General features: G+C 46.3%; 1 protein-coding gene across 4 annotated transcripts in view; it reads right to left on the bottom strand.

The window, feature by feature from the left end:
* Nucleotides 1-25946, bottom strand: part of unkl (unk like zinc finger) — a 171989-nt gene that overhangs the window by 15099 nt on the left and 130944 nt on the right. For 3 of the 4 annotated variants that reach the window (XM_038820635.1, XM_038820636.1, XM_038820637.1), the window contains 2 exons: nucleotides 10324-10416; nucleotides 8785-9003 (listed from right to left, as the gene is read on the bottom strand). In XM_038820635.1, coding sequence (XP_038676563.1) covers nucleotides 8785-9003; nucleotides 10324-10416 — 312 coding nt within the window. Of the gene's footprint in view, nucleotides 1-8784; nucleotides 9004-10323; nucleotides 10417-13050; nucleotides 13127-25946 lie in introns of those variants that run through there. The other variant, XM_038820638.1, reaches the window with a different exon arrangement.

Raw genomic sequence — 25946 nt, 5'->3', positions numbered from 1 at the left:
TATCAAAATATAAACTGCAATTATAGTCCTGCAAAGAGCAGAGAAGGGAAGAGTCCCAAGTGTGCGTTCAGGAGAATTTTCTATAGCAGTATGTTTTCAGTTCAATGAGAAAGGAGGGATTGTTAGACTTGACTCTTGGAAATGAGGTGGGCTAAGTGGATCAAGTTATCAGTAGGGGAACATTTAGGGGATAGTAATCATTGTAATTTAAAGTTTAGGTTGGCTATGGAAAAGGACAAGGAACAATCCAGAGTAAGGATTAACTGGGGTAAAGCCAACTTCAGTGGCATAAGAATTGATCTGACCCAGATTAAATTAAATCAAATGCTGGCAAGCAAAATTGTAACTGAACAATGGGATGCCTTTAAAGAACAAAAGGTTCAGGAACAGTCATAGTATATTTTCAGAAAAGGAGAAAGGTAGGGAAACAAATCCAGAGATCCCTGGATGACAAAAGATAGAGGTTAAAATTAAGAAAAAGTATTACGACAGATGTCAGGTGGTCAACATAAGAGAGAACCAGGCTGAATATAAGAGGAGAGATTGAAAAAGTAAATAAGACCAGCAAAAAGAGAGAGTATGAAAAGAGACTGACATAGCTAACATAAAAGGGAATCCAAAAATTCTATAGGTATATAAATAGCAAAAGGGTGGTAAAATGAGGACTTACACATGGAGGCAGAGGCATGGTGAAGGTGTTAAATTAATACTTTGCATCTGTTTTTACCAAGGAAGGGCGGCAGAGTGGCGTAGTGGTTAGCACTGCTGCCTGCAGCATTGAGAACCCGGGTTCGAACCTGGCCCTGGGTCATTGGCCATGGTGGAGTTTGCACATTCTCCCCGTGTCTGCGTGGGTTTCACCCCAACAACCCAAAGATGTGTAGGGTAGGTGGATTGGCCATGCTAAATTGCCCCTTAATTGGAAAAAAATAATTGAGTATTCTAAATTGCTCCAAAAAAAAATTTTTTTTAATAAAATTTTAAAAATAAGTCTTTACCAAAGAAGAAGATGCTACCCAGGCCACGATAGAAGAGATAACTAATACACTGCAAGGATTTAAAATTGACAAGGAAAGGTATTGGATAGGCTGTCTGTACTTAAACCTGATAAGTCATCAGCATCAGATGAGGTGCACCCAAGGATATCGAAGGAAGTGAGGTGAAATCACAGGGGTACAGGCCATAATTTTCCAATCTTCCTTGGACATAGGTGGCGCCAGAGGACTGAAGAAAGGTGTAACAATAAGCCCAGCAAATAGAGGTTAGTTGAATCTTAGTGGTGGGAAAGCTTCCAGAAACAATAATTCGGAACACAATTAATAGTCCTTTAGACAACTGTGGGTTAATTAAGGAAAGGCAGCATGGATTTGTTACAGGTAAATAGTGTTTGACTAATTGCTTGAGTTTTTCACTGAAGTAGCTGAGGGGGTCGATGAGGATAATGCAGTTGAAATGATGTACATGGACTTTCAATAGCCATTTGATAAAGTGCTGCGCAATAGACCTGTGAGCAAAATTAGAGCACATGGAATAAAAGGGACAGTAGCAACAAGGACACAAAATCAGATGAGTGACAAGAAACAGAGAATATTGGTTGCTTTTTGGACCAGTTTAGTTCCAGAAGCGTCAATGTTTGGGATAAAAACAAAATACTGTGGATGCCTGAAATCTGAAATAAAAGTAGAAAATGCTGCAAAAGTTCAGGGGTTTGGCAGCATCTGTGGAGAGAGAAACAGAGTTAATATTTCAAGTCCGGTATGACTATTCTTCAGAGCTGGAGTCAGTGTTAGGACCGTGGGAATGGACTGTATTATAGCTAAATTTGCTGAAATGAAGATAGGTAGGAAAGGAAATTGTACGTTGATACAATGTCTGCAAAGGGATGCATTTAGTTTAAGCGAGTGGGCAAAATTTGCTAGGGAAAAATGTGAAATTATCCAGTTTGCAGGATGAACAGAAACGGAAAATATTATTTCAATCAAACGGGTTTATTAAAAGAGGCATTGATTACAAGAGGAAGACGGTCATGTTGAACTTGTACAAGATACTAGTTCGGCCTCAGCTGGAGTATTGATCCAGTTTTGGGCTCCACGTTATAGGAAGTACGTGGAGGCATTGGAGAGTGCAGAAGAGATTCACAAGAATGGTTCCAGGGACGAATAACCGGTTATGAAGATAGATTGGAGAAATTAGCAATATTTCCATAGAGAAAAGGTGGCTGAGAAAGATCTATTCAAAATCATGAAGGGTCTAGTCAGTGTAGAAAGGAATACATTGTTTTCACTCGCGAAAGGTTTGAAAACTCAAAGGCACAGATCTAAAATAACTGGCGAAAGAAGCAAAAGTGAGATGAGAAAAAAACTACCACGCAGCAAGTGGTCAAGGTCGGAAATCTGGAATGCACTGCCTGGAGTGTGGGAGGCAGGTTCAATCGAAGCATTCAACATGGATTGGACTGTTATCTGAAGGGGATAAAGGGTTATGGGGAGAATGCAGCAAAATGGCACAAAACAAACTGGACAACCAATGCAGACATGATGGGCCAAATGGTATCCTTCTGCACCGTAACAAATCTGTGATTCCGAGAGAGATTACAGAATTCTGCAGGACACAGTGATCTGTCCTTGTTCATGAAGCTCTCTAAGTCAGCATGCAAGTGTAACAAGTAACTAGGGAGACAAATTGAATGTTGGTCTATATTGCAAGGAGGATGAAGTATAAAAGTAGGGAGTCTTGCTACAATGGCATTTGTGGAACCATACCCGGAATTTTGCTCACCTTGCTTAAGGAGGGACATCCTTTTATTGGAAGCAGTTCAGAGAAGGTTCACTAGGCTGATTCCTGGGATGAGGAGTATGACTTACAAGGAAAGGTTGAGCAGTTTGGGCCTATACTGATTGCAGTTTAGAAGAATGAGAGGTGATCTTATTGAAACATATACGATTCTGAGGGGGCTTAACAAAGGAGATGCTGAGAGGATGTTTCCTCTCGTGGTGGAACCTAGAACTAGTTTAAAAATAAAGGGTCTCCCAGTTAGGACACAGATGAGGAAAAGGGTCATTAGTGTTTGGCATTCTCTCGCCAATGAACAATGGAGATTGGGTCATTGAATATATTCAAGGCCAAGTTGGATAGATTTTTGATTGACATGGGAGTCAAGGGTTACATAGAACATTACAGCGCAGTACAGGCCCTTCGGCCCTCGATGTTGTAGGGGGCAGACAGGAAATCAGATCAGCCATGATCTTATTGAATGGTGGAACAGCCTCAAGAGGCCAAATGGTCTATTCCTGCTCCTATTTCTTAAGTTCTTATGATTCCTGCTCTTCCTTTTAGAAAAAAATTAATTTAGAGTACCCAATTCTTTTTTTTCCCAATTAAGGGGCAATTTAGCGTGGCCAATCCACCTACCTGCACATCTGTTTGGGTTATGGGAGTGAAACCCACGCGGACATGGGGAGAATATGGAAACTTCACACAGACAGTGATCCAGGGCCCTGATCAAACCTGGGACATCGGCGCCATAAGCCAGCAGTGCTAACCACTGCACCACCGTGCTGTCCTAGCCCCCTGCTCTTCCTGATATATATCCAGACCTTAGTGTACAGGGCACAATTTTAGAAATTGCAGATGATACAAAAATCAGAAAGTAGCTGTGATGAATAGTGGAGTGGGAAGATAAGTAGAAGATCAAATGTAATGCAGAGAAGTGTGAAATGGCTCATTTTGGTAGGAAGAACAGGGAGAAAAAGAACACGGAGACAATATAAAACAAAGGGTACAATTCTAAATGGGATGCAGGAGCATTAAACTGGGTGTATATGTACATAAATCATTGAAGGTAGCAAGACAGGTGGAGAGCACAGCAAATAAAGTATACAGCATCCTAGGATTTATCAATAGGGACAGAGTACACAGCAAGAAAGCGATGTTAAACCTTTAGAACAACTAGAGCATTAAATCCAGTTCTCAGCAGAATGCTTCAAGAATGATGTGAGCATCAGAAGGATACAGAAGAGATTCACGAGAATGGTTCTGGGGATGAGAAACTTCAGTTACATAGATAGATTGGAGAAGTTGGGACTGTTTTCTTTGGAAAAGAGAAGTTTGCCACACGAGATTTGATAAACACATTCAAACTCATGAGAGGTCTGGACAGAGTAGAAGGGGTGAAACTGTTTCCATTGGTGCAAGGATCAGAGATTAAAGGTAATTGAAAGAAAAAAAAACAATGACGACATGAGGAAAAACCTTTTCACATAGCGAGTGGTTAGGATCTGGAATACACAGCCTGAGATTCTGGGAGCATGTTCAGCTGAGGCAATCAAGAAAGAATTGAATTATCTAAGGAGGAGAATGTGCAGGACTGTGGGGAGAAGACGGGGGAATGGCACAATGTGACTTGCTCCTTCAGAGAGCTAGAACAGACACGATAGGCCAAAAGCAAATTACTGCGGATGCTGGAATCTGATGTGCCAACGATAGGCCAAATGGCTTCTTCCATTCTATGCCCAACTGCACTGTTCATATCAAGCGAAGGTGTGAAAAAGGGGATAGATTTGGTTTCATTATTGCATGGAATGCAGCGTTATGATAGTGTAATCACCATAATAATAAAGGTTTTATACTTACTTGTATGAAAACTTATCTTTACTATTACTTTTCATTTATTGAACATTTATCGCCGCCTGCCCATACAGTTTTGAGATGTGGCCTTCCAGCCAAAAGGCGTTCCCACCCCTGTGCTACAGAATGCAGAGGGAGGATAGTGCAAAGCTGAAGAGATGGTGCAGGAATGGTGTCTTTAGATTCTTGGGTCATTGGGATTGGCTCTGAATGGTGGGACCTGTATGAGCAAGCCAGATAGCACCTCAACAAAGCTGGGACCAATATTGTGGCAGAGTCATTTGTTTTTGCTATTCTGTAGGGTTTCAACTAACTTGATGGGAAATGGATGTAGATTTGCAAGGGAAAGAAGTGAAGTTGGAAACTGAATGTAGAAATTGGTAACCGAGTATGGAATACCGAGGGGGGGGGAAATTAGAACCTGAACAAAGGAATTGCTCAGTGCTTAAAGGTATATACTTCAATGCAAGGAGTCAAGTGAATAAGGCAGATAAGCTGAGGACACAGACAGGGATTTAGAAGTATCCATTAATCACAATCGACAAAAAAGCAGTTCAACATTTCTGGTTTCAAGGCTTTCAGGCAACTTAAAGAGGGGATATAAAATGAGGGTTGTTGCAATATTAAATAAATCATCACAGCTGTAAGGAGGGATGACATGTAGAAGGATCATCATATGAAGGATTGAACTGATGATCATGGGGACAATCACACTGCAGGGAGTTTACTACAGGCCCCCAAACAGAGGAGATAAATGATCAAATAGGGAGGCAAATGCTGAGACATGCAGAAATATTAGGGCAGCATTCGTGGGGGATTTCAACTACCTTAGCATTAACTAGGAATCAGTGTATAAAGACAGAGGGCATAGTATTCTTTAAAAAAAACATTCAGAAGAACATTTTTAGCCAACACTAGCAAATTCAGCAAAATTGGTAGTTCTGGACTTAATTTTAGGAAATTAAACTGGGCGGATGGAAGGGGAGAACGTTGGAATAACGTTTTGGTGATGGGGGTAATAATTCAGTTAGATTTGAGATAGCTACGGAGATGGATAAAAACAAAAGAACATAAGAGTAAAACATTTTTAATGGGGCAAGTACAATTTTACTGAGCTGAAGTGGGTTTTGGCAAAAGTAGACTGGAAGGGCCATTTGAAGGTAAATCAGTATCAGAGTAGTAGAAGGCATTGAAACAGAGATAGACAGAATTCAGAACAACAATATTCCCACAGAGAAAAAGGATGAAACTCCCAAATCCAGAGCCCCTTAGCAGTCAAGGAGTACATAGGATAGAATGGGGCAAAAAGGTGACGCTTGTGTGAGATGTTGAGAGCTCAATACTAAGGAAGGCAGTGGCATGGTCACTGGACCAATAATCCAGAGGATTCGAACCTGGAGACCCAAGTTAGAATCCCACCACGGCAGATGATGAAATTTGAATCCAATAAAAATCCGAAATTAAAAGTCTAATTGTTGATTGTAAAAACCCACCTGGTTCACTACTGTCCTTTCGGGAAGGAAATCTGCCATCCTTACCTGGTCTGGCCTACATGTCACTCCAGATCCACAGAACTATGATTGATTCTTAACTGCCCCTCAAGGGCAATTAAGGACGCACAGCCTGTGCATGGAGGTTTCAGGCCCAGACAAAATGTATCCCAGGCAAGAGCAGGAAAAAGTGAAGGTGGCGACCATAATTTTCCAATCTTCTCTGCCTGCAGCTGGAGGGCTGTTAATGTCGTATCATGAAATGAAAATGAAATGAAAATCTCTTATTGTCACAAGTAGGCTTCAAATGAAGTTACTGTGAAAACCCCCAAGTCGCCACATTCCGGCGCCTGTTCGGGGAGGCTGGTACGGGAATTGAGCAGTGCTGCTGGCCTGCCTTGGTCTGCTTTAAAAGCCAGCTCTTTAGCCCAGTGTGCTAACATTTTAAAATAAATTGCTGGAGGGCTGTTAATGTTGTACCATTGTTTAAAAAGAAAGGCAAATACGGAGTAATCACAGGCAGTCAGCCTAACTTCGGTGGTAGGCAAATTATTGGGACAGTGTAAATTGTCACTTAGAAATGAACGGATAAACCAAGGACAGTCAGCATAGGTTTTTTTAAAAAAATCATATTGACTAACTTGAATGATTTTTTTTGAGAACTTAACAGAAAAGGTCAATGAAGGTAGCATGTGTAGAACTGAGCAAGGCTTTTGACAAGGTCACACATGGCAGACTGGTCTGAAAAATATGAGCCCTTGAGATCCAAGGAAAGGAAGCAAGTTGTACAGGGCCTTGGTGAGACCACACCTTAAGTATTGTGTGCAGGGCAGCACGGTGGCTCAGTAGGTTAGCACTGCAGTCTCACGGCGCTGATGTCCCAGGTTCGATCCCGGCTCTGGGTCACTGTCCGTGTGGAGTTTGCACATTCTCCCCGTGTCAGAACACAGAACAGTACAGCACAGAACAGGCCCTTCGGCCCTCGATGTTGTGCCGAGCCATGATCACCCTACTCAAACCCACATATCCACCCTATACCCGTAACCCAACACACCCCCCCCCCCCCCCAACCTTACTTTTTGGGACACTACGGCCAATTTAGCATGGCCAATCCACCTAACCCGCACATCTTTGGACTGTGGGAGGAAACCGGAGCACCCGGAGGAAACCCACGGGGACGACGTGCAGACTCCGCACAGACAGTGACCCAGCCGGGAATCGAACCTGGGACCCTGGAGCTGTGAAGCATTTATGCTAACCACCATGCTGCCCAGGTTTCGCCCCCACAACCCAAAGATGTGCAAGGTAGGTGGATTGAACACGCTAAATTGCCCCTTAATTGGAAAAAATTAATTGGGTACTCTAAATTTATTAGAAAAAAAAAGTGTTGTGCGCAATTTTGGTTCCCTTATCTAAAAAATGATATACTCACCATGGAGGCGGTGCGGGTTCAATCCCGGCCCCGGGTCATTGTCCATGTGGAGTTGGGGGGGGGGGGGGGGGGGGGGGGGGGAGAGAGAGAGAATTGGGTATTCTAGATATATAATAGTTTTTTTTAATTAATAGTGGTTAATTCACTTATGTTGTTCCTCCTGAGATGTGGGCCTGCAGTTGACAGCACACTTGCCCAGGGGGTCTAAGAAAAGTGATAAAAAAGGTAAATCCTTGGAAAGGAGGGAAAAAGAATGCAGGCTCTGGAGAGAAAGGAGGAGAGTGCAGCTAATTATATCGCTCTTTCAATTATCTTGCAAGGATAGCCTTGCAGGGTTAAGTGGGCTGGATGTACCTTTGTCATGTCCTGTGCCTAGGGCAATGGCAGGTGGTTCAATTGTTTTAGTTCCTCTCGTTTTCTGTAAAGATTTAATACATCCTAGTGGTCTGCTAGGTCAACTGCAGAGGGCAATTAAGAGTCAAGTATATTGCTGTGAGTCGAGTTACATTTGGCCAGCCAGGGCAAGGTCAGTAGATTTCCTTCCCAAAGGACATTAGTGGTTTTTGTGAAAATCCGGCAACTTCATGTTCACCATTACGGAGACTGGCTTTTTAACACCAGATTATTTTTTTAAATGCTAATTTATTTTAATTTCTCTAGATAACTGAATTTATGTAAATCACAGCAAAGTAAACAATAATATAAGTAAACACTCAATCTTACATAAAATCATAAAGGGCCAAGTAAACATTTCAAACATTCAAAACAATACATAACCACCAAATCCCCTTGAGCCAATAAACATTTTCTTCGATACTCTGAAAAATTCATCATTTTCAGCTGCATCTGCATTACCACCAGCAGCCAACTTCGTGTCCCCACTAACCTGCCCGCTACCTTGTGGTTCAAGGCATACTTTCGAGCCACAAGCCCCATTTGAAAGGACAAAGGGCATTTTTCACCCCAACAAGAGATCTGACACACCTATTATGATAACACTGGAATGCTGATAATATAAATATCTAAATGCACACTCATTAATGTGAAGTTCCCACAGTTTCCTCTTTACAAATTGCTCAGTGTGCTACACAAGACAGTATTGTTTAAAAGTCCTCGAAAGATGGAATACAACTACAGAAATATTACTACAAAATCTAAGGTCTGTCCTCAGTTCAGTTACAGACTTTTAAAGTCAAAATGCACAACACAAATCTGGGAAAGACTGTGGTAACTTACCTAAGGAACTGTGAGAAGAAGCTGAAGTACCCAGGAGGGCATGCTCAGACTTTGATGGCTGCTGAGATTGCTGTTGTGGAGCCATGCTCGATGAAAGGAAAGATTGAGAAAGGGAACCAAGTGGAGAAGCAGATAAGGAGGAAGAAGAATGTAAGGATGAAGACCGAGCAAGTGATCCTGGAATATTTACAGGAGCTGAACTGCCCAACAACCTCTGACCTGTGAAAACAAAATAAATGACAATTGGAAGATGCACTTTTGCCCTGCTAGGAAGACATGTTGCACCACAAAAGTTTATGCTTTTAATGGGTATCTTCATTTGATGCTGAGGCACAATCAGCTTAGAGTTCAGTTGAAGATCTGAAATCTGTAAACGCCACTGCCCCTTCTTCATTCTGTACTATTTGGTTGCTCTCAATCTAACCCACCAGAATGTCAATAGGCCAGGGTTTCCTTGAAGAAACTAATATGCCACTGGAAGAATGGCATACATAAATAGGGACCAGAGAAAGGAAAACACTGCTGAAAATACACACAAAGTGAATCAAAGCAAAGTAACTTTAGAATTTTCTTTAAAATTGCAAGTCAAGGTCCATTCCAGAGACTTGAGCATAGGGGCCAGCATGGTGGCACAGTGATTAGCACTGCTACCCCACAGCGCCAGGGACCTGGTCTAGTTCCAGCCTTGGGTGACTATCTGTGTGGAGATTGTACGCTCTCCCTGTGCGGGTTTCCTCTGAGTGCTCTGGTTTCCTCCCACAGTCCAAAGATGTGCAGGTTAGATCGATTGGCCACGCTAAACTGCTGCTTAGTGTCAAAAAGGATAGGTGGGGTTACTGTGTTAGGGGGATAGATTGAGGGAGTGGGCCTAGGTAGGGTACTCGTTCAGATGGTACAGACTTGATTGGCTGAACGGCCTCCTTCTGCGCTGAGGGATTCTATAATCCAGGCCAACACCGCAATGCAGTACTGAGAGGGCACTGCCCTGCCAGAGGGTCAGTATCAAGGGATGGATTATTACTGTTTATGGGGTGTTGTTCACAGATTTCTTTCTGCATTTCCCTACAAAATCCTGATTACACTTAAAAAGTAATGCACGAGGAAGTACTTTAGAACATCCGAAACACTTGAAAGTTATCTAAATGCAAGCAATTTCTTCAAAATTCTTGATTTGAGATTTAAACTTTTAGTTCCGAGTTATTTTAAGACTCAGAATGTACCAACTAGGTAGAAGCCTGGGTACTATTAGTCTGCATCCCGGGTGAACAGCTGAGGAATACAAGTCAGAGACCCTGCTGGAAGAGCTGAATATGTAACAAGATAGAAGGAGCCCATGATGTCATCACGTTGCTGTCGGTAAAGTAGCTTGCCAAGTAACACTGCCTGCACTCAGGTAAATTTGGGAAAAGAAACATCTCAGTTGCACCTGTAAAACCGAAGACCGAGAGTGGGTACAGGTAGTATTCTAGCAGTCAGCTTCAGTGTAGGGCTGAGGTTACTTTCTCCTTATTTGCTGAATTCAGCTGTGTTGTTCATTACCTTTTAATCCTATGTCACCAGTATCTTGATCTTCTAATTCTTTATCAAGAGAAGCAACATTTACATCACTAAAATGAAGATCTAAAGCAGAACCTAAAGTAGGAAAAGAAACATTGTTATTCCAAGCAAAATCATGTGAATATCTTAAACATATTCGGTGCTCCTTCCATTGATTATTCATTCATGTGATGAGCTCTCAATCTTAGTCCTTAGGACATTGTGGGGAATTGCAAGTAATTATCGACATCAGTGGTCAGTTATATCTGGCATTACACTGGGTGTTAGCTATTCACACAGCATCATTGTCAGGACAATGTATGACACAGCAAGATCAGGAAATGTAGCTTTTCCAGCACTAGGCGTAACCTCAAATAAAATGTTCACCTCCTTTGCGATACGCACTGCTAAGTCTCTTGGAAAGCGAGTCAGGTATAACATTTTAACAGTACATCAGTACCACTGTGTTTTGCATGGAAGCCGATTTTGGAAAGACTCAATGAATAGAATGTCACTTATGTATTTGTGGCACTAAGAAAGTAATTCCAAAGCTCAATTACTGCCAATAAACTGACAAACATTGCTTTTATTTATAGTTTAATGTATACTCTGAATGGGTGTTCAGAAAATCTTCCATGGGGATGAGAATGGTGAAACACCAATTAATTAAGCAGGACTTTAGTAAGCTGCCCTGAAGCTCCAAATTTGGTATATTAAGCTATGACAACAAAAGGAACCCATTCACTATTTGTGCAGACCTGCCTGACTTCAGTCATAATAAGAGTGGCTGTTAGAATTAGGCTCAGCTCTTGAGAATTAGTTCCTGATCACTAGCCAGTGACCTCAGTCCAATCTGCTCCAACCATACATGTGTGCAGACAAAGCTCAGCTATGATGGCTTCCCTGGTTAAATGGGCTAGGGGCACACATCAATTTGGCTGAGTTATGGAGAATGATAACTTTAGAAAGACAGTGGAACCACAGAAGAGAAACAGTCAATGTCTTCAGAAGCAAAAGAGCATTTGGAGGTCATAACACAGGAATCAGTACCTAAAATAAATACAGGGTACTAGTCTTAATCCATGCCAACCTTTGCAAACCTCTGTGGCTAAGTTGCCCATTCTGCCCCTCTAATATGAAAGCTATGATGATACCTCACTAAAGTACAGTTCCTGTTAAAAACACAGGGTCTTGGCCTTATTCATGTGTGACCATCTTCATGGATTGCCATCATGCATTGCCAGTAGAGGAGGAGATCATTGCGCAGCAATCAGGAGCAGAAACCCCAAGATATTTGCCTCTGCCTAACTGAGAGAGCCGAGGCAAAATGTAAGAACCGACCATTTTCCTGTTTGAAATAATGAATTCTGCATAGAACAAGAAATTGAACCAGCACCCTTGTGTTTAAAAAAAACCCCACTATTTCTAGTTTAATCACCTTGGGAAAAATTAATTGTTCCAATCAAAATCAAACGCAAACTTTTTATCTTTAACAATTTCTTTTGAAGGAAACCTTAATTGTAAAATGAGGTGCTTTCATTTCTACCAATATAAAACAAATTAGGCTATAATTACCAACAGCTTCAAATTACATCAGTCTATGCTATATTGATGGTATAGGTTAAAAGAGCACCGCTATAGCAACGGTTGTCAAAGGGCACAGCTGGTAGCCAGCATGGTCCCATACCAGGTGTTTTATAAACAGGGAATACACCAAGCCAATTAGTGCAATGAAAGTACGTGAGCAACGTACAACGAAGGGCATCTGTTCTATTTATAACCAACGAAGCACAAGGTCAAGAACCCAACCCTACATGTTACATAACGGATTTGATGGGCATTACTTCTGAAGTTATAGTGGAGGGTTAAATTGAAGTACAATATCTAATACGATAATAAACTGCCTTCACTAAGTAATTTTGATCAATCTCAGGGCTAATAAAGGTCAAGTTTCATCAATACTGTCATCGCCTGAAAGCATCACAGGGGTACTAATGTCGGGGCGTTGCCAGCCCTCCAGTACCTTGCCCATGTGGCCATTAATCATGCTCAAACCTCAACAGCCAGTGTCGCAGGACAGCAAACTGCTGAGGATGTCAATTGTCAATTTCTGCCACAGACTGTTGTACAGTGACCTGGACTTGGCTTTTCCCCATCCTCGAAACTAGCAAGCACCGAGTCCCATTGTAGCAACCCAACAGCATAGAGAGGTTGGCTGACTCAACAGACAGGAACTTTATTGCTAATCCGCCACAGGAAATTGTTGACTCTATAGCTATGCATATTTTTAGGGTATAATATGAAAGTTTATATATTCTAACCCCTTTGTAACATACTTTTAAAATGTTTTAGTCAACACTACAATGTGAGTGAGCGGCAAACAGAGCTAACGCTTATACGGTAGCTGTGCTGAACACAAGCAGGCTTGTATAAAACCATTCTAAATATAAACTGCATTAAATACTGAACAAGTCGCATTCGTTCTGCAGTCAAACACCAACACCTTGACCTGTTCAAACTGTGATACTGTCACTTGCCAACAAACCACAAAATTCAGACCAACTTGTAGGTATTTTCCCCAATGTGAGTTTTCTTTTGTTACTGTGAAGCTCATTAGAAAATCATACAAAGCAATGCTGTAGTTACAACGAAATGTTACTGCTAAACAGAGCTGACTAGAAAGAGGTTATAGCAAGAAGTTGTGAATTCTCACAGTAAATGTATTCTCACCTTGGAGGAATGAGCTGTGCAGTTCAGGACTCGTGCTGGCCTTCTAACTGCTGAGTCACTCTGCACCAGCCTCAATTCCACACCCATTTACAGTTGAACACCACCCCCCTCCCCTTCACGAACTGACTAATCACAGCAATTTACATCACGTGTTTTCAGTAGCCTAACAGCACTGCCAGAGCAATGTGACACCTCGAAGGGAAAAGCTGGCTGAGTTAGTCATCCAACTTCATTTAACACTATAACCACCTAGTCACCTCAGTATTGCAGCATCACTGTGATTCTGAACATGACCCAACACTATAATCAGTAAGCCTGCTCAGTACAATACAGAATATACTCTGATAATATGATCAAGCCTGCTCAACATTGTATCACAAGGTAAAGGTACGGTAAAGCCAAAGTCCCTGATGACCATAGGCTGCTTTCCCCTTTGAGGGAGAGAGCTGACTGGTGGTTTAACCGGAGGATCACCACACCTAAATTGAGGGCCAAGGTTGAGAAGGCGGGCCTTCATGAATAATGCAGCTGGTATGGGAATTGAACCCGTGCTGCTGGCTTCGTTCTGCAACATAAATCAGTTGTCTAGCCAACGGAGCTAAACCAGTCCCCCCACATCAGTACTGACCAGTGCATACCAAATATTTCCTGAACAGCAACATCAACCCATTATGGAATGGAGGAAAAAAACATATTAAAAATAAGATCAGCCCTCTGGGGTGGGGAATTCCAAAAGTTACACAACCCTGAGTGAAGAAAGTTCTGCTCATCTTAGACCTAAATAGCTAACCCATTACCTGAAGATTATGAAGTTCTAGACTCTCCGCCCAGGGCAAACAGCGTCTCAGGGTGCAAAGCCCTCTCAGAATCATATATTTACTGAGATCATTTCTCATCCTCTAAACACAAGAAAGTATAGGCCCAGTGTCGTCAATCTCCAAGGCTGCCCTGGTTTTCATTTAAAATATGAGGAACAAAAACCAGCAGAAGTCTGGTTTTCAAATGCTCATTGTATAAGGTGGTAATAAATTGGGTGGGGAATTTTTGAAAAATGCCTCAGCCAATTGTCATGTGAGAGCACCTTTAAGAAATAGGTGTTTACGAAATGTGCCTTTAAGAAATGGGTGTGTATCAGTGATGTCAAGAGTGTGGGTGAAGCTGGGCTGTCTGTCAGCTTTTTACTTTTGTTTTAGACTGTTTGCTGCAGGGTGTGTTTTACTTTTGTTTTCCGTGTTGGAGCTGAAGCCAGACCAAGCAGGTGTACAGTTGATCTCTCAGCCATGAAAAGACTATCTCTTGATCATTTGGTGAATTCAGAATTATAAATGTAAACCTGATGTGCTTCTGTTAAAAGTAGTTTCTTTTGTCTTCTGGATGTTGTTTGGGAAATTATTAAGGATTATTTAGTGTTGTATTCTTTGGGGGTTGTATTTGAATTAATGGTTGCTAAGATGTTCACTGTATGTTTTAAAAAGGTGAACTTGAGTTCATAGAATAAACATTGTTTTGCTAAAGAAAATACTTTCCCATTTCTGCTGTACCACTCCAGTAGAGTGGGCCATGCACTCCCCATACTACAATCTATTAAAAGTTGTGGATCAGGTGAACTCCATGATACACTTTGGGGTTCTCTAAACTCTGGTCCATAACACAATCTTCCCTATGGATTGGGTAAAGTGTATGTTTGGACAGTGCCCGCGTACTGTCACACGAGAATTATTTTACATTAAAATCAATTCTACCGAGAAAGATTAATACTGCTCTGAAAAGGGGCATCATCAGCATCTCTTTGAAGCAAATGGACCTCACTCGATCATTACTAGTGTCAATGCACAACTCTCCTCCTTGGCAACTGTTTGAAGCTGGACCTGTTCACAACATTTATGTCCTATTTAACCAGAGATGAATTTCTGGTCACATACCTACACCAGCACTAAGACTGTCAATTTTTACCTTTGAAACATCTCTCAACCTACTTCAGCTCATCTGCTGCTGAACTGCTCATTCATGCCTTTGTTAGCTCAAGTCAATACCTCTGACTATTCCAACGCACCCCTGGCCAGCTTTTTGTTTTTTTGAAGGCACAGCGGATTAAAATCAGGGATGCTCAAGACGCCAGAGTTAGAGTGCGGCTATTGCAGTGCTCTGCAAACTTTAGCTTATCCAAAACTCTGCTTTCCATGGCCCAATTCACACCAACTACTGCTCCCATTGTAGAACCTTTGCGGTCATCGACTTATAATGGCTTATGTCTGACAACACGTCAATTTTGAAGTTCATCCCTTCCCAATCTGTGCAATCCCCTAGAGCATTACAATAGCTGCACCCCAATCCTAGAGCATTAACAATAGCTGCACTCCAATCCGAGAGCATTACAATAGCTGCGCTCCAATCCGAGAGCACTGCAATAGCTGCACTCCAATCCGAGAGCACTGCAATAGCTGCACTCCAATCCGAGAGCACTGCAATAGCTGCACTCCAATCCGAGAGCACTGCAATAGCTGAACTCCAATCCGAGAGCATGCAATAGCTGCACTCCAATCCGAGCACTTCAATAGCTGCACTCCAATCCGAGAGCACTGCAATAGCTGCACTCCAATCCGAGAGCACTGCAATAGCTGAACTCCAATCCGAGAGCACTGCAATAGCTGCACTCCAATCCGAGAGCATGCAATAGCTGCACTCCAATCCGAGAGCATGCAATAGCTGCACTCCAATCCGAGAGCATGCAATAGCTGCACTCCAATCCGAGAGCATGCAATAGCTGCACTCCAATCCGAGAGCACTGCAATAGCTGCACTCCAATCCGAGAGCACTGCAATAGCTGCACTCCAATCCGAGAGCACTGCAATAGCTGCACTCCAATCCGAGAGCACTGCAATAGCTGCACTCCAATCCTAGAGCACTGCAATAGCTGCACTCCAATCCGAGAGCATTACAATAGCTTCACTCCAATCCGAGAGCACTGCAATTGCTGCACTCCAATCCCAGAGCACTGCAATAGCTGAACTCCAATCCGAGAGCACTGCAATAGCTGCACTCCAATCCGAGAGCATGCAATAGCTGCACTCCAATCCGAGAGCATGCAATAGCTGCACTCCAATCCGAGAGCATGCAATAGCTGCACTCCAATCCGAGAGCACTGCAATAGCTGCACTCCAATCCGAGAGCACTGCAATAGCTGCACTCCAATCCTAGAGCACTGCAATAGCTGCACTCCAAAACTAGAGCACTTCAAGAGCTGCACTCCAATCCGGGAGCACTGCAATAGCTGCACTCCAATCCTAGAGCACTGCAATAGCTGCACTCCAATCCGAGAGCATTACAATAGCTTCACTCCAATCCTAGAGCACTGCAATAGCTGCACTCCAATCCTAGAGCACTGCAATAGCTGCACTCCAATCCGAGAGCACTGCAATAGCTGCACTCCAATCCGAGAGCACTGCAATAGCTGCACTCCAATCCGAGAGCACTGCAATAGCGGTACTCCAATCCGAGAGCACTGCAATAGCTGCACTCCAATCCGGGAGCACTGCAATAGCTGCACTCCAATCAGAGAGCACTGCAATAGCTGCACTCCAATCCGAGAGAACTACAATAGCTGCACTCCAATCCTAGAGCATGACAATAGCTGCACTCCAATCATTGAGCATTACAATAGCTGCACTCCAATCCGAGAGCACTGCAATAGCTGCACTCCAATCCGAGAGCAGTGCAATAGCTGCACTCCAATCCGAGAGCAGTGCAATAGCTGCACTCCAATCCGAGAGCACTGCAATAGCTGCACTCCAATCCGAGAGCACTGCAATAGCTGCACTCCAATCCGAGAGCACTGCAATAGCTGCACTCCAATCCGAGAGCACTGCAATAGCTGCACTCCAATCCGAGAGCACTGCAATAGCTGCACTCCAATCCGAGAGCACTGAAATTGCTGCACTCCAATCCGAGAGCACTGCAATAGCTGCACTCCAATCCGAGAGCACTGCAATAGCTGCACTCCAATCCGAGAGCACTGCAATAGCTGCACTCCAATCCGAGAGCACTGCAATAGCTGCACTCCAATCCGAGAGCACTGCAATTAGCTGCACTCCAATCCGAGAGCACTGCAATAGCTGCACTCCAATCCGAGAGCACTGCAATAGCTGCACTCCAATCCGAGAGCACTGCAATAGCTGCACTCCAATCCGAGAGCACTGCAATAGCTGCACTCCAATCCGAGAGCACTGCAATAGCTGCACTCCAATCCGAGAGCACTGCAATAGCTGCACTCCAATCCGAGAGCACTGCAATTGCTGCACTCCAATCCGGGAGCACTGCAATAGCTGCACTCCAATCCGAGAGCACTGCAATAGCTGCACTCCAATCCGAGAGCACTGCAATAGCTGCACTCCAATCCGAGAGCACTGCAATAGCTGCACTCCAATCCTAGCGCACTGCAATAGCTGCACTCCAATCTGAGAGCACTGATGGAACCATCAATTCAATAGACACGTGCTATTGTGGTTTTAATCTACTTACAACAGAGCCAGCCTGTTACCCGTTGAACTCTCGATGAACTGCAGGCTGGCTCTGGACAAGGGTATTTATACAGTAGTCCAGGGGGAGGAGTCGTGGGCGGAGCCAAGGGTGGAGCCCTGTACAAACTCCTGAGCATTCCCAGAGCTACTCCCCCTAGTGGTCGGATAAGGTTATTGCGCTGACAATGGTATTGGTAAATACAGTGTGAATTACTAAGTTACATTCACCACATTCATCCCCTGTAAAAAAAATCAAGTCCGGCGGGGAGGTGGTCTACAAAGCAAGTCTGTCCGGTGATCGAACTGTCCGCTGTGATCTACGGAGCACCGGGGTTGCAGCCTCTTGCGGTGGCTGTATGGGTGTAGTGCGTTGGGGTACGATGGCGGACTCCCGGGAGGGTTGCAACCGAGCTTCATACTCTTCTGGTTCGATCGGGGACTGGGGGTGCTGGGGTCTGGCCTGCCTGCGCAGGTGCACGGAACTGGTGGAGCGAGCTCGTGGGCTCGGGAGCGCGAAGGGGTGGCAGAATGGAGTGTCGGGTGAGGGGTCCTTCTGTGGGGGTAGGGGGGCGCTGGATCCGGCGGCTGCAGATCCCGGAGGGATACTGTGTCCTGACGGCCGTCAGGGAACTCGACGAAGGCGTACGGAGGGTTGGAGTGGAGCAGGCGCACCTTCTCAACACGGGGGTCGGTTTTGTGTGCCCTGACGTGTTTCCTCAGCCATGCCGGAAGTGAGACCCCCGTGGTAGTGCCCCTGGAAAAAATGAAGAGCCTCTCGTGAGGGGTCTGATTGGTCGCTGTGCATAAGAGGGACCTAATAGCGTGGAGTGCGTCTGGGAGGACTTCCTGCCACTGGGAGACTTGGAGGTTTCTAGACCGGAGGGTCAGCAGGACGGTCTTCTAGACCGTTGCGTTCTCCCTCTCCACCTGCCCGTTCCCCCTGGGGTTGTAGCTGGTAGTCCTGCTCGAGGCAATGCCCTTGTCGAGCAGGTACTGACGCAGCTCGTCGCTCATGAAGGACGAACCCTGGTCGCTGTGCACGTAGCTGGGGAAACAAACAGGGTGAAGATGCTATGCAGGGCCCTAATGACTGAGTGGGAGGTCATGTCGGGGCACGGGATAGCAAATGGGAAATGGGAGAACTCATCTACGACGTTTAGAAAGTAAACGTTCTTGTTATTTGAGGGGAGTGGCCCTTTGAAATTAATCGCGAGGCGTTCAAAGGGCCTAGAAGCCTTGACCAGGTGGGCCCTGTCTGGTCTATAGAAGTGCGGTTTGCACTCCGCACAGATCGGGCAGTCCCTAGTGACCGCTTTTACCTCCTCATTGGAGAAAGGCAGGTTTCGGGCTCTGATGTAGTGGGCGAGCCGAGCGACCCCCGGGTGGCAGAGGTCGTTGTGGATGACTTTCAGTCGGTCAATCTGCACGATGGCGCATGTCCCGCGGGATAGGGCATCCGGAGGCTCGTTGAGCTTCCCAGGTCGATACTTAATATCGTAGCTATAGGTGGAGAGTTCGATCCTCCACCGAAGAATTTTATCATTTTTTATTTTGCCCCTTTGCGAGTTATCAAACATAAAGGCAACCGATCTTTGGTCGGTGATGAGGGTGAACCTCCTACCTGCGAGGTGGTGCCTCCAGTAACGAATAGCCTCCACAATGGCTTGTGCTTCTTTCTCGACTGTGGAGTGTCAGAGTTCTGAAGCGGAGGGGGTACGGGAGAAAAATGCGACTAGTCTCCCTGCCTGATTTAGTGTGGATGCTAGAGCTACCTCTGAGGCGTCGCTCTCAACCTGGAATGGAGTGGATTCATCCACCGCCCGCATGGCCGCTTTGGCGATGTCCTCCTTGATGTAGTTGAAGGCCTGGCGTGCCTCAGCTGACAGGGGAAATCGTGTGGCCTTAAAGAGTGGGCGGGCTTTGTCCGCATATTGAGGGACCCACTGGACGTAGTAGGAAAAGAAGCCCAAGCACCGTATGAGGGCCTTGGGGCAATGGGGGAGGGGGAGTTCTAAGAGGGGGCGCATACGGTCTGGGTCTGGGCCCAGGACTCCGTTTTCCACGACATAGCTGATGATGGCCAGTCTGTTTGTGCGGAAAATGCATAATTTCTCTTTGTTGTACGTGATGTTTAATTTCTGTGCCGTCTGGAAAAAACGGTGGAGGTTGGCGTCGTGGCCCTGCTGGTCATAGCCGCAGATGGTGACATTGTCCAAGTGCGGAAACGTGGCCCGCGGCCCGTACTGGTCCACCATTCGGTCCATTGCTCGTTGGAACACCGAGACCCCATTAGTGACGCCGAAGGGGACCCAGAGGAAATGGAAGAGGCGGCCATCGGCCTCGAATGCCGTGTAGTGGCGGTCCTCCGGGCGGATTGGGACTGGTGGTATGCAGACTTCAGATCCACCGTGGAAAAGAGCTGATACTGGGCGATCTGATTTACCACGTCTGCAATCCTGGGGAGGGGAGCGTAAATCTATTCATGGTCTGACTATAGTCAACAACCATGCGGAATTTTTCCCTGGTCTTAACAACCACCACCTGTAGCCACCTGGGGTGGCCACTGCCCAACACAAAATGGAAGATTGCAAGGAATTCAGGGAAAATGGACATGTTGGAAAGCAAGCAGCTTGCAAGGCGATTGTGTATTGGGACGACTGCAGAAACCGGTTTTGACTGCTGCAGAGACCAGACAGCACTGTGAAAGAAAACCCGTTAACACACTAATGAGGCAATACCGGGCGAGTCCCAGATACAATGGACACAAGTTAAGCACAAATCGATACATTCTATGGAAGGCCAGACCCAGTGGCGCCACAGAAGCCCAAAACAATAGGTCCCAAGAACCGCCCCAGCAACCAAGGAACTGCCCTATGATTGGGGGGTTCAAACATATCGATTGGGAAGAGACCCAATCGATTCCAAGCAGGTAAGGGAGTCTGCCCAAAGGGGCGCGGACCCCCTGGGACCTATAAAAGAAAGGTCCCACACATGGTTCAGTCTCCTGTCTCCGGGCTCCTGTCTTCTACTACAGCCGTCGAGCAGCAGCCACCAACAAGTAAGTGCCTAACGACGACGACCGCAACCAGACATAGGCACTCCTAACACCCGTGGCAATTGATAGCAATCCGAAGTCTGCAGACCAGAGCAGAGCAAGAGGCCTTGTTCCCTGACCTCGCAGTTCCTTCGAGATAAGTATTAGTTGTTTAGCGGTAGGAGTAAGTTTAATCCTTTAGCGTGTGCATGGGTAGTTATTATAATTGTATTATAATAAACTCTAGTTGTTTGGACTTACTAATTGGTGTACGGTTTTATTGCTTTGAACTTCACCTTGAAGCTTGTGGCGGTGTCTTAACGGCACCTGGCGACTCCAGAGCTTAGAACGAGAAACAGAGCCAAGTGAGTGTTAAGCACACTCACCCAGAACGACCAACACACCTGAGCTCTCCAAGGACTATTACTGGCCTCTATAATCCCCTCACTGAGAAGCCTTCGGACCTCTGATCTGATAAATACCCTATCCTGCAGGTTGTATCGCCTGCTACGAGTGGCTATGGGTTTACAGTCCTTTGTGAGATTGGCGAAGAGAGGAGGGGGGGGGGGGGAGATTCGCAGCGTAGCGAGGCTGCAGATAGTGAGTGGGGGCAGGGGCCCGCCGAAGCTGAGGGTGAGGCTCTTAAGGTTACACTGAAAATCTAGGCCTAATAAGAGTGGCGCGCAGAGGTCGGGCAAAACGTAGAGTTGAAATTTTGAGTAGCTAGCGCCTCGGATTGTGAGTGTCGCGGCGGTCACCCCTGGATCTGGACGGAATGGGAGCCTGAAGCGAGCGAGATAGTTTGCCGCACGGGGAAAACGGGGAGCGAACAGCGTCTTACCAGGTCTGGGTGTATGAAGCTCTCAGTGCTCCCGGAGTCGAAAAGGCATGGCATGTTGTACCCGTTGATTTGGACCTCTGGGTAGCATGGTGGTTAGCATCAATGCTTCACAGCTCCAGGGTCCCAGGTTCGATTCCCGGCTGGGTCACTGTCTGTGTGGAGTCTGCACGTCCTCCCCCTGTGTGCGTGGGTTTCCTCCGGGTGCTCCGGTTTCCTCCCACAGTCCAAAGATGTGCGGGTTAGGTGGATTGGCCATGCTAAATTGCCCGTAGTGTCCTAAAAAGTAAGGTTAAGGGGGGGTTGTTGGGTTACGGGTATAGGGTGGATACGTAGGTTTGAGTAGGGTGATCATGGCTCGGCACAACATCGAGGGCCGAAGGGCCTGTTCTGTGTTGTACTGTTCTATGTTCTATGAATTTCACAGATGCTTCGGGCGTGATTGATCCAGGGTGACTGCGCCGAGTTGCGGGCCGCGTGACGAGCGCCCGGGGAGGTCGTATTCTTCCGATGAGTTGTCCGAGCGTGGAGATGCAGGTCAGGCCCGTGGATCGCACGTGGCGGGCGGTGAGGAAGATGGCGTCCAAGATGACTTCCCCCATGAGTCGCACGTGGCGGGAGGAGGCGGGGTCAGGGCACAGGCCCCAGCGTTTCGGGCCCTGCGGCTGTGGGGAGCGATTACTTTGTGCCGCTGGGGAGTTGGAAGCTGGGGTCCTTTTTGCGAGGCACACTCTCGCGTAGTGGCCTTTCCGCCCGCAGCTGCTGCAGGTCGCGTTGCGGGCCGGGCAGTGATGCCGCGGGTGCTGATTCTGGCCGCAGAAATGGCAGGCTGGAGCAGCATGGTGGCTGGCTGGGGCAGCATGGTGGCTGGCTGGGGCAGCATGGTGGCTGGCTGGGGCAGCATGGTGGCTGGCTGGGGCAGCATGGTGGCTGGGCGGCCGCGTGGCACAGGCCTGGGGGAGTCGCTGGTCGGTGGCCCATGATTGGGTCACGGGGTACGAGGTGAGGCTGCGGAAGGAGACCTTCATCGTGGTAGCAATTTCCGCAGTTGTTTCTAAGTCTTGGGGCCCCTTTTCCAGCAGTCGTTGGCGCACATAATTAGACCCGAGGACCGCTACAAAAACTCGCGTACAGCAAGTTCTCTATGTTCAGCCGCGGTAACCGCTTGATAGTTACAGTCATTTGATAGATTATTGAGCTCTCTTAAAAATTCGGCGAGTGACTCTGTAGGCCACTGGCGGCAAATCGTGAACACACCGCGTGCGTAAACTTCGTTAATGGACCTTACATACATCTTATCGAGTATCGCTAGCGCTGCAGTATATGAACCGGCCGAGTTTAGTTGCGTAGAGATTCTGTGGCTCACCCTCCCGTGCAGTAGACTTAACTTCTGTTCCTCTGTTGTTTCGGCTGTGCTCACTTCTGCCAGGTAGGCCTTAAAGCACCGCAGCCAGTGGGAGAAGATTTCTTTTGCCTCTGCATCTTGTGGGTCGAGTACCAGGCGTCTAGGCTTGAGGGCTGATTCCATGATCGATCCTGACTGTTCTTAAGTAGATTAAATTGATGGAACCGTCAATTCACTAGACACGTGCTTTAAGATATGAACAGTGGTTTTAATCTACTTACTACAGAGCCAGCCTGTTACCCGTTGAACATCCGATGAACTGCAGGCTGGCTCTGGACAGGAGTATTTATACAGTAGTCCAGGGGGAGTCGTCGTGGGCAGAGCCACGGGTGGAGCCCTGTACAACCTCCTGAACATTCCCAGAGCTACTCCCCCTAGTGGTCGGATAACGCTACTGCGCTTACAATGGTATTGGTAAATAGTGTGAATTACTAAATTACATTCACCACAAGCACTACAATAGCTGCACTCCAATCCGAGAGCATTACAATAGCTGCACTCCAATCCGAGAGCACTGCAATAGCTCTACTCCAAAACTAGAGCACTGCAATAGCTGCTCCCCAAAACTAGAGCACTGCAATAGCTGCACTCCAATCCTAGAGCACTGCAATAGCTGCACTCCAATCCTAGAGCACTGCAATAGCTGCACTCCAATCCTAGAGCACTGCAATAGCTGCACTCCAATCCTAGAGCACTGCAATAGCTGCACTCCAATCCTAGAGCACTGCAATAGCTGCGCTCCAATCCTAGAGCACTGCAATAGCTGCGCTCAAATCCTAGAGCACTGCAATAGCTGCGCTCCAATCCTAGAGCACTGCAATAGCTGCGCTCCAATCCTAGAGCACTGCAATAGCTGCGCTCCAATCCTAGAGCACTGCATTAGCTGCGCTCCAATCCTAGAGCACTGCAATAGCTGCGCTCCAATCCTAGAGCACTGCAATAGCTGCGCTCCAATCCTAGAGCACTGCAATAGCTGCGCTCCAATCTTAGAGCACTGCAATAGCTGCGCTCCAATCCTAGAGCACTGCAATAGCTGCCCTCCAATCCTAGAGCACTGCAATAGCTGCGCTCCAATCCTAGAGCACTGCAATAGCTGCCCTCCAATCCTAGAGCACTGCAATAGCTGCACTCCAATCCTAGAGCACTGCAATAGCTGCCCTCCAATCCGAGAGCACTGCAATAGCTGCCCTCCAATCTTAGAGCACTGCAATAGCTGCACTCCAATCCGAGAGCACTGCAATAGCTGCACTCCAATCCCAGAGCACTGCAATAGCTGCACTCCAATCCCAGAGCACTGCAATAGCTGCACTCCAATCCGAGAGCACTGCAATAGCTGCACTCCAATCCCAGAGCACTGCAATAGCTGCACTCCAATCCCAGAGCACTGCAATAGCTGCACTCCAATCCCAGAGCACTGCAATAGCTGCACTCCAATCCCAGAGCACTGCAATAGCTGCACTCCAATCCCAGAGCACTGCAATAGCTGCACTCCAATCCCAGAGCACTGCAATAGCTGCACTCCAATCCCAGAGCACTGCAATAGCTGCACTCCAATCCCAGAGCACTGCAATAACTGCACTCCAATCCGAGAGCACTGCAATAGCTCCACTCCTATCCTAGAGCATTACAGTAGCTGCACTCCAATCCTGGAGCACTGCAATAGCTGCACTCCAATCCTGGAGCACTGCAATAGCTGCACTCCAATCCTGGCGTCTTGATCATTCCTGACTTTAATCCCTCCCCGTAAAGCTGCTATGCTTTCAGCTGCCAGGCAATAAGCACTTCAATTCCGCCACCACACCTCCTTTTTCTCTTATAAGATACTCCTTAACGAGTGCGCCTGCACGTGGCCTGAAGCCGGGTCTGGAGCCTGTGACTTGAGTGCGGCCTGCAGGAGGAGGTGGAGGATGGGTGTTTTGCAGTTCCTGTCTGTCCCCTCTAATGTCTGGGGTGAGCTTCCTGTCCTGTTGAGCTGTGTCTTGCGCAGGGAGTAAATGGCGCCTAGGAATTGGTATGTCCAAGGAGTGGAAGTGAGTGTGGACCTGCCGGGCTGGCCTTTCGCAGATAAAACACCGGCTCCTCTGTTGAAGGGTGTCAGGAGTCTGAAAAGATGGCGAGGCGGTTTGTGAAGCTGACCAATGAGCTGGAGCGGGGGAAGGAGAGGTGGGCAACAGCAGGCTCATCTCCAACGACAAGGACAGGAACTACAGCTCAATCTGCCCATTCCCAAAGGATACAAACGTGGAGAGAGTCTCCGAACACAGAGTCACAGAAAAACAGCCACAAGAAATACAAAATATAATTTGGATGGAATCACTCTCCCCCAAAAAAATACTCCTTAACACATACCTTTTGACCATGCTTTTGATCATCTGTTCTAATATCTCTTTTTGTGGCTATAACACAAAGAGACGAAGAGCCTAGTGTGTTACCACATTAAGAAGTGCTATACAAATGCGTATTGTTGTTCTAGTTTAATCCGCTCCTTCTCAATATCAACAGGCATATTTGAGGATGAAGAGAGCCAAGGATTTACTGCAAGGTTCTTAAGTCGGATATTTTATGTTCAACCTCTAATTCTAAGATCACCATACGCTCAGTCAAGGCGGCTGGTACAGAACGTGCTCTTCAGCCTCTGGTTCCATTTCTTGTAAGAAGTCTTACAACACCAGGTTAAAGTCCAACAGGTTTGTTTCAAACACTAGCTTTCGGAGCACTGCTCCTTCCTCAGGTGAATGAAGAGGTGTGTTCCAGAAACATGTATATAGACACAGTCAAAGATGCAAGACAATGCTTAGAGTGCGAGCATTTGCAGGTAATTAAATCTTTACAGATGCAGAGATAGGGGTAACCCCAGATAAAGAGCTGTGAATTGTCTCAAGCCAGGACAGTTGGTAGGATTTCGCAAGCCCAGGCCAGATGGTGGGGGATGAATGTAATGTGACATGAATCCCAGGTCCTTGGTTGAGGCCGCACTCATGTGTGCAGAACTTGGCTATAAGGGAGCCTCATCACTTATTTGCCCAACCGAGGCGAGTGTCTCTGCGATGGTGTGGGAGACAGCAGTGCCGCAAGCTCTGGGTCATCGTCTGTTAAGAAGCT

Source organism: Scyliorhinus canicula, chromosome 15, assembly GCF_902713615.1.
Source record: "Scyliorhinus canicula chromosome 15, sScyCan1.1, whole genome shotgun sequence".
Lineage (NCBI taxonomy): Eukaryota > Metazoa > Chordata > Chondrichthyes > Carcharhiniformes > Scyliorhinidae > Scyliorhinus > Scyliorhinus canicula.
The sequence above is the reverse complement of the archived record's forward strand: the minus strand, read 5'-3'. Positions and strand labels throughout refer to the sequence as shown.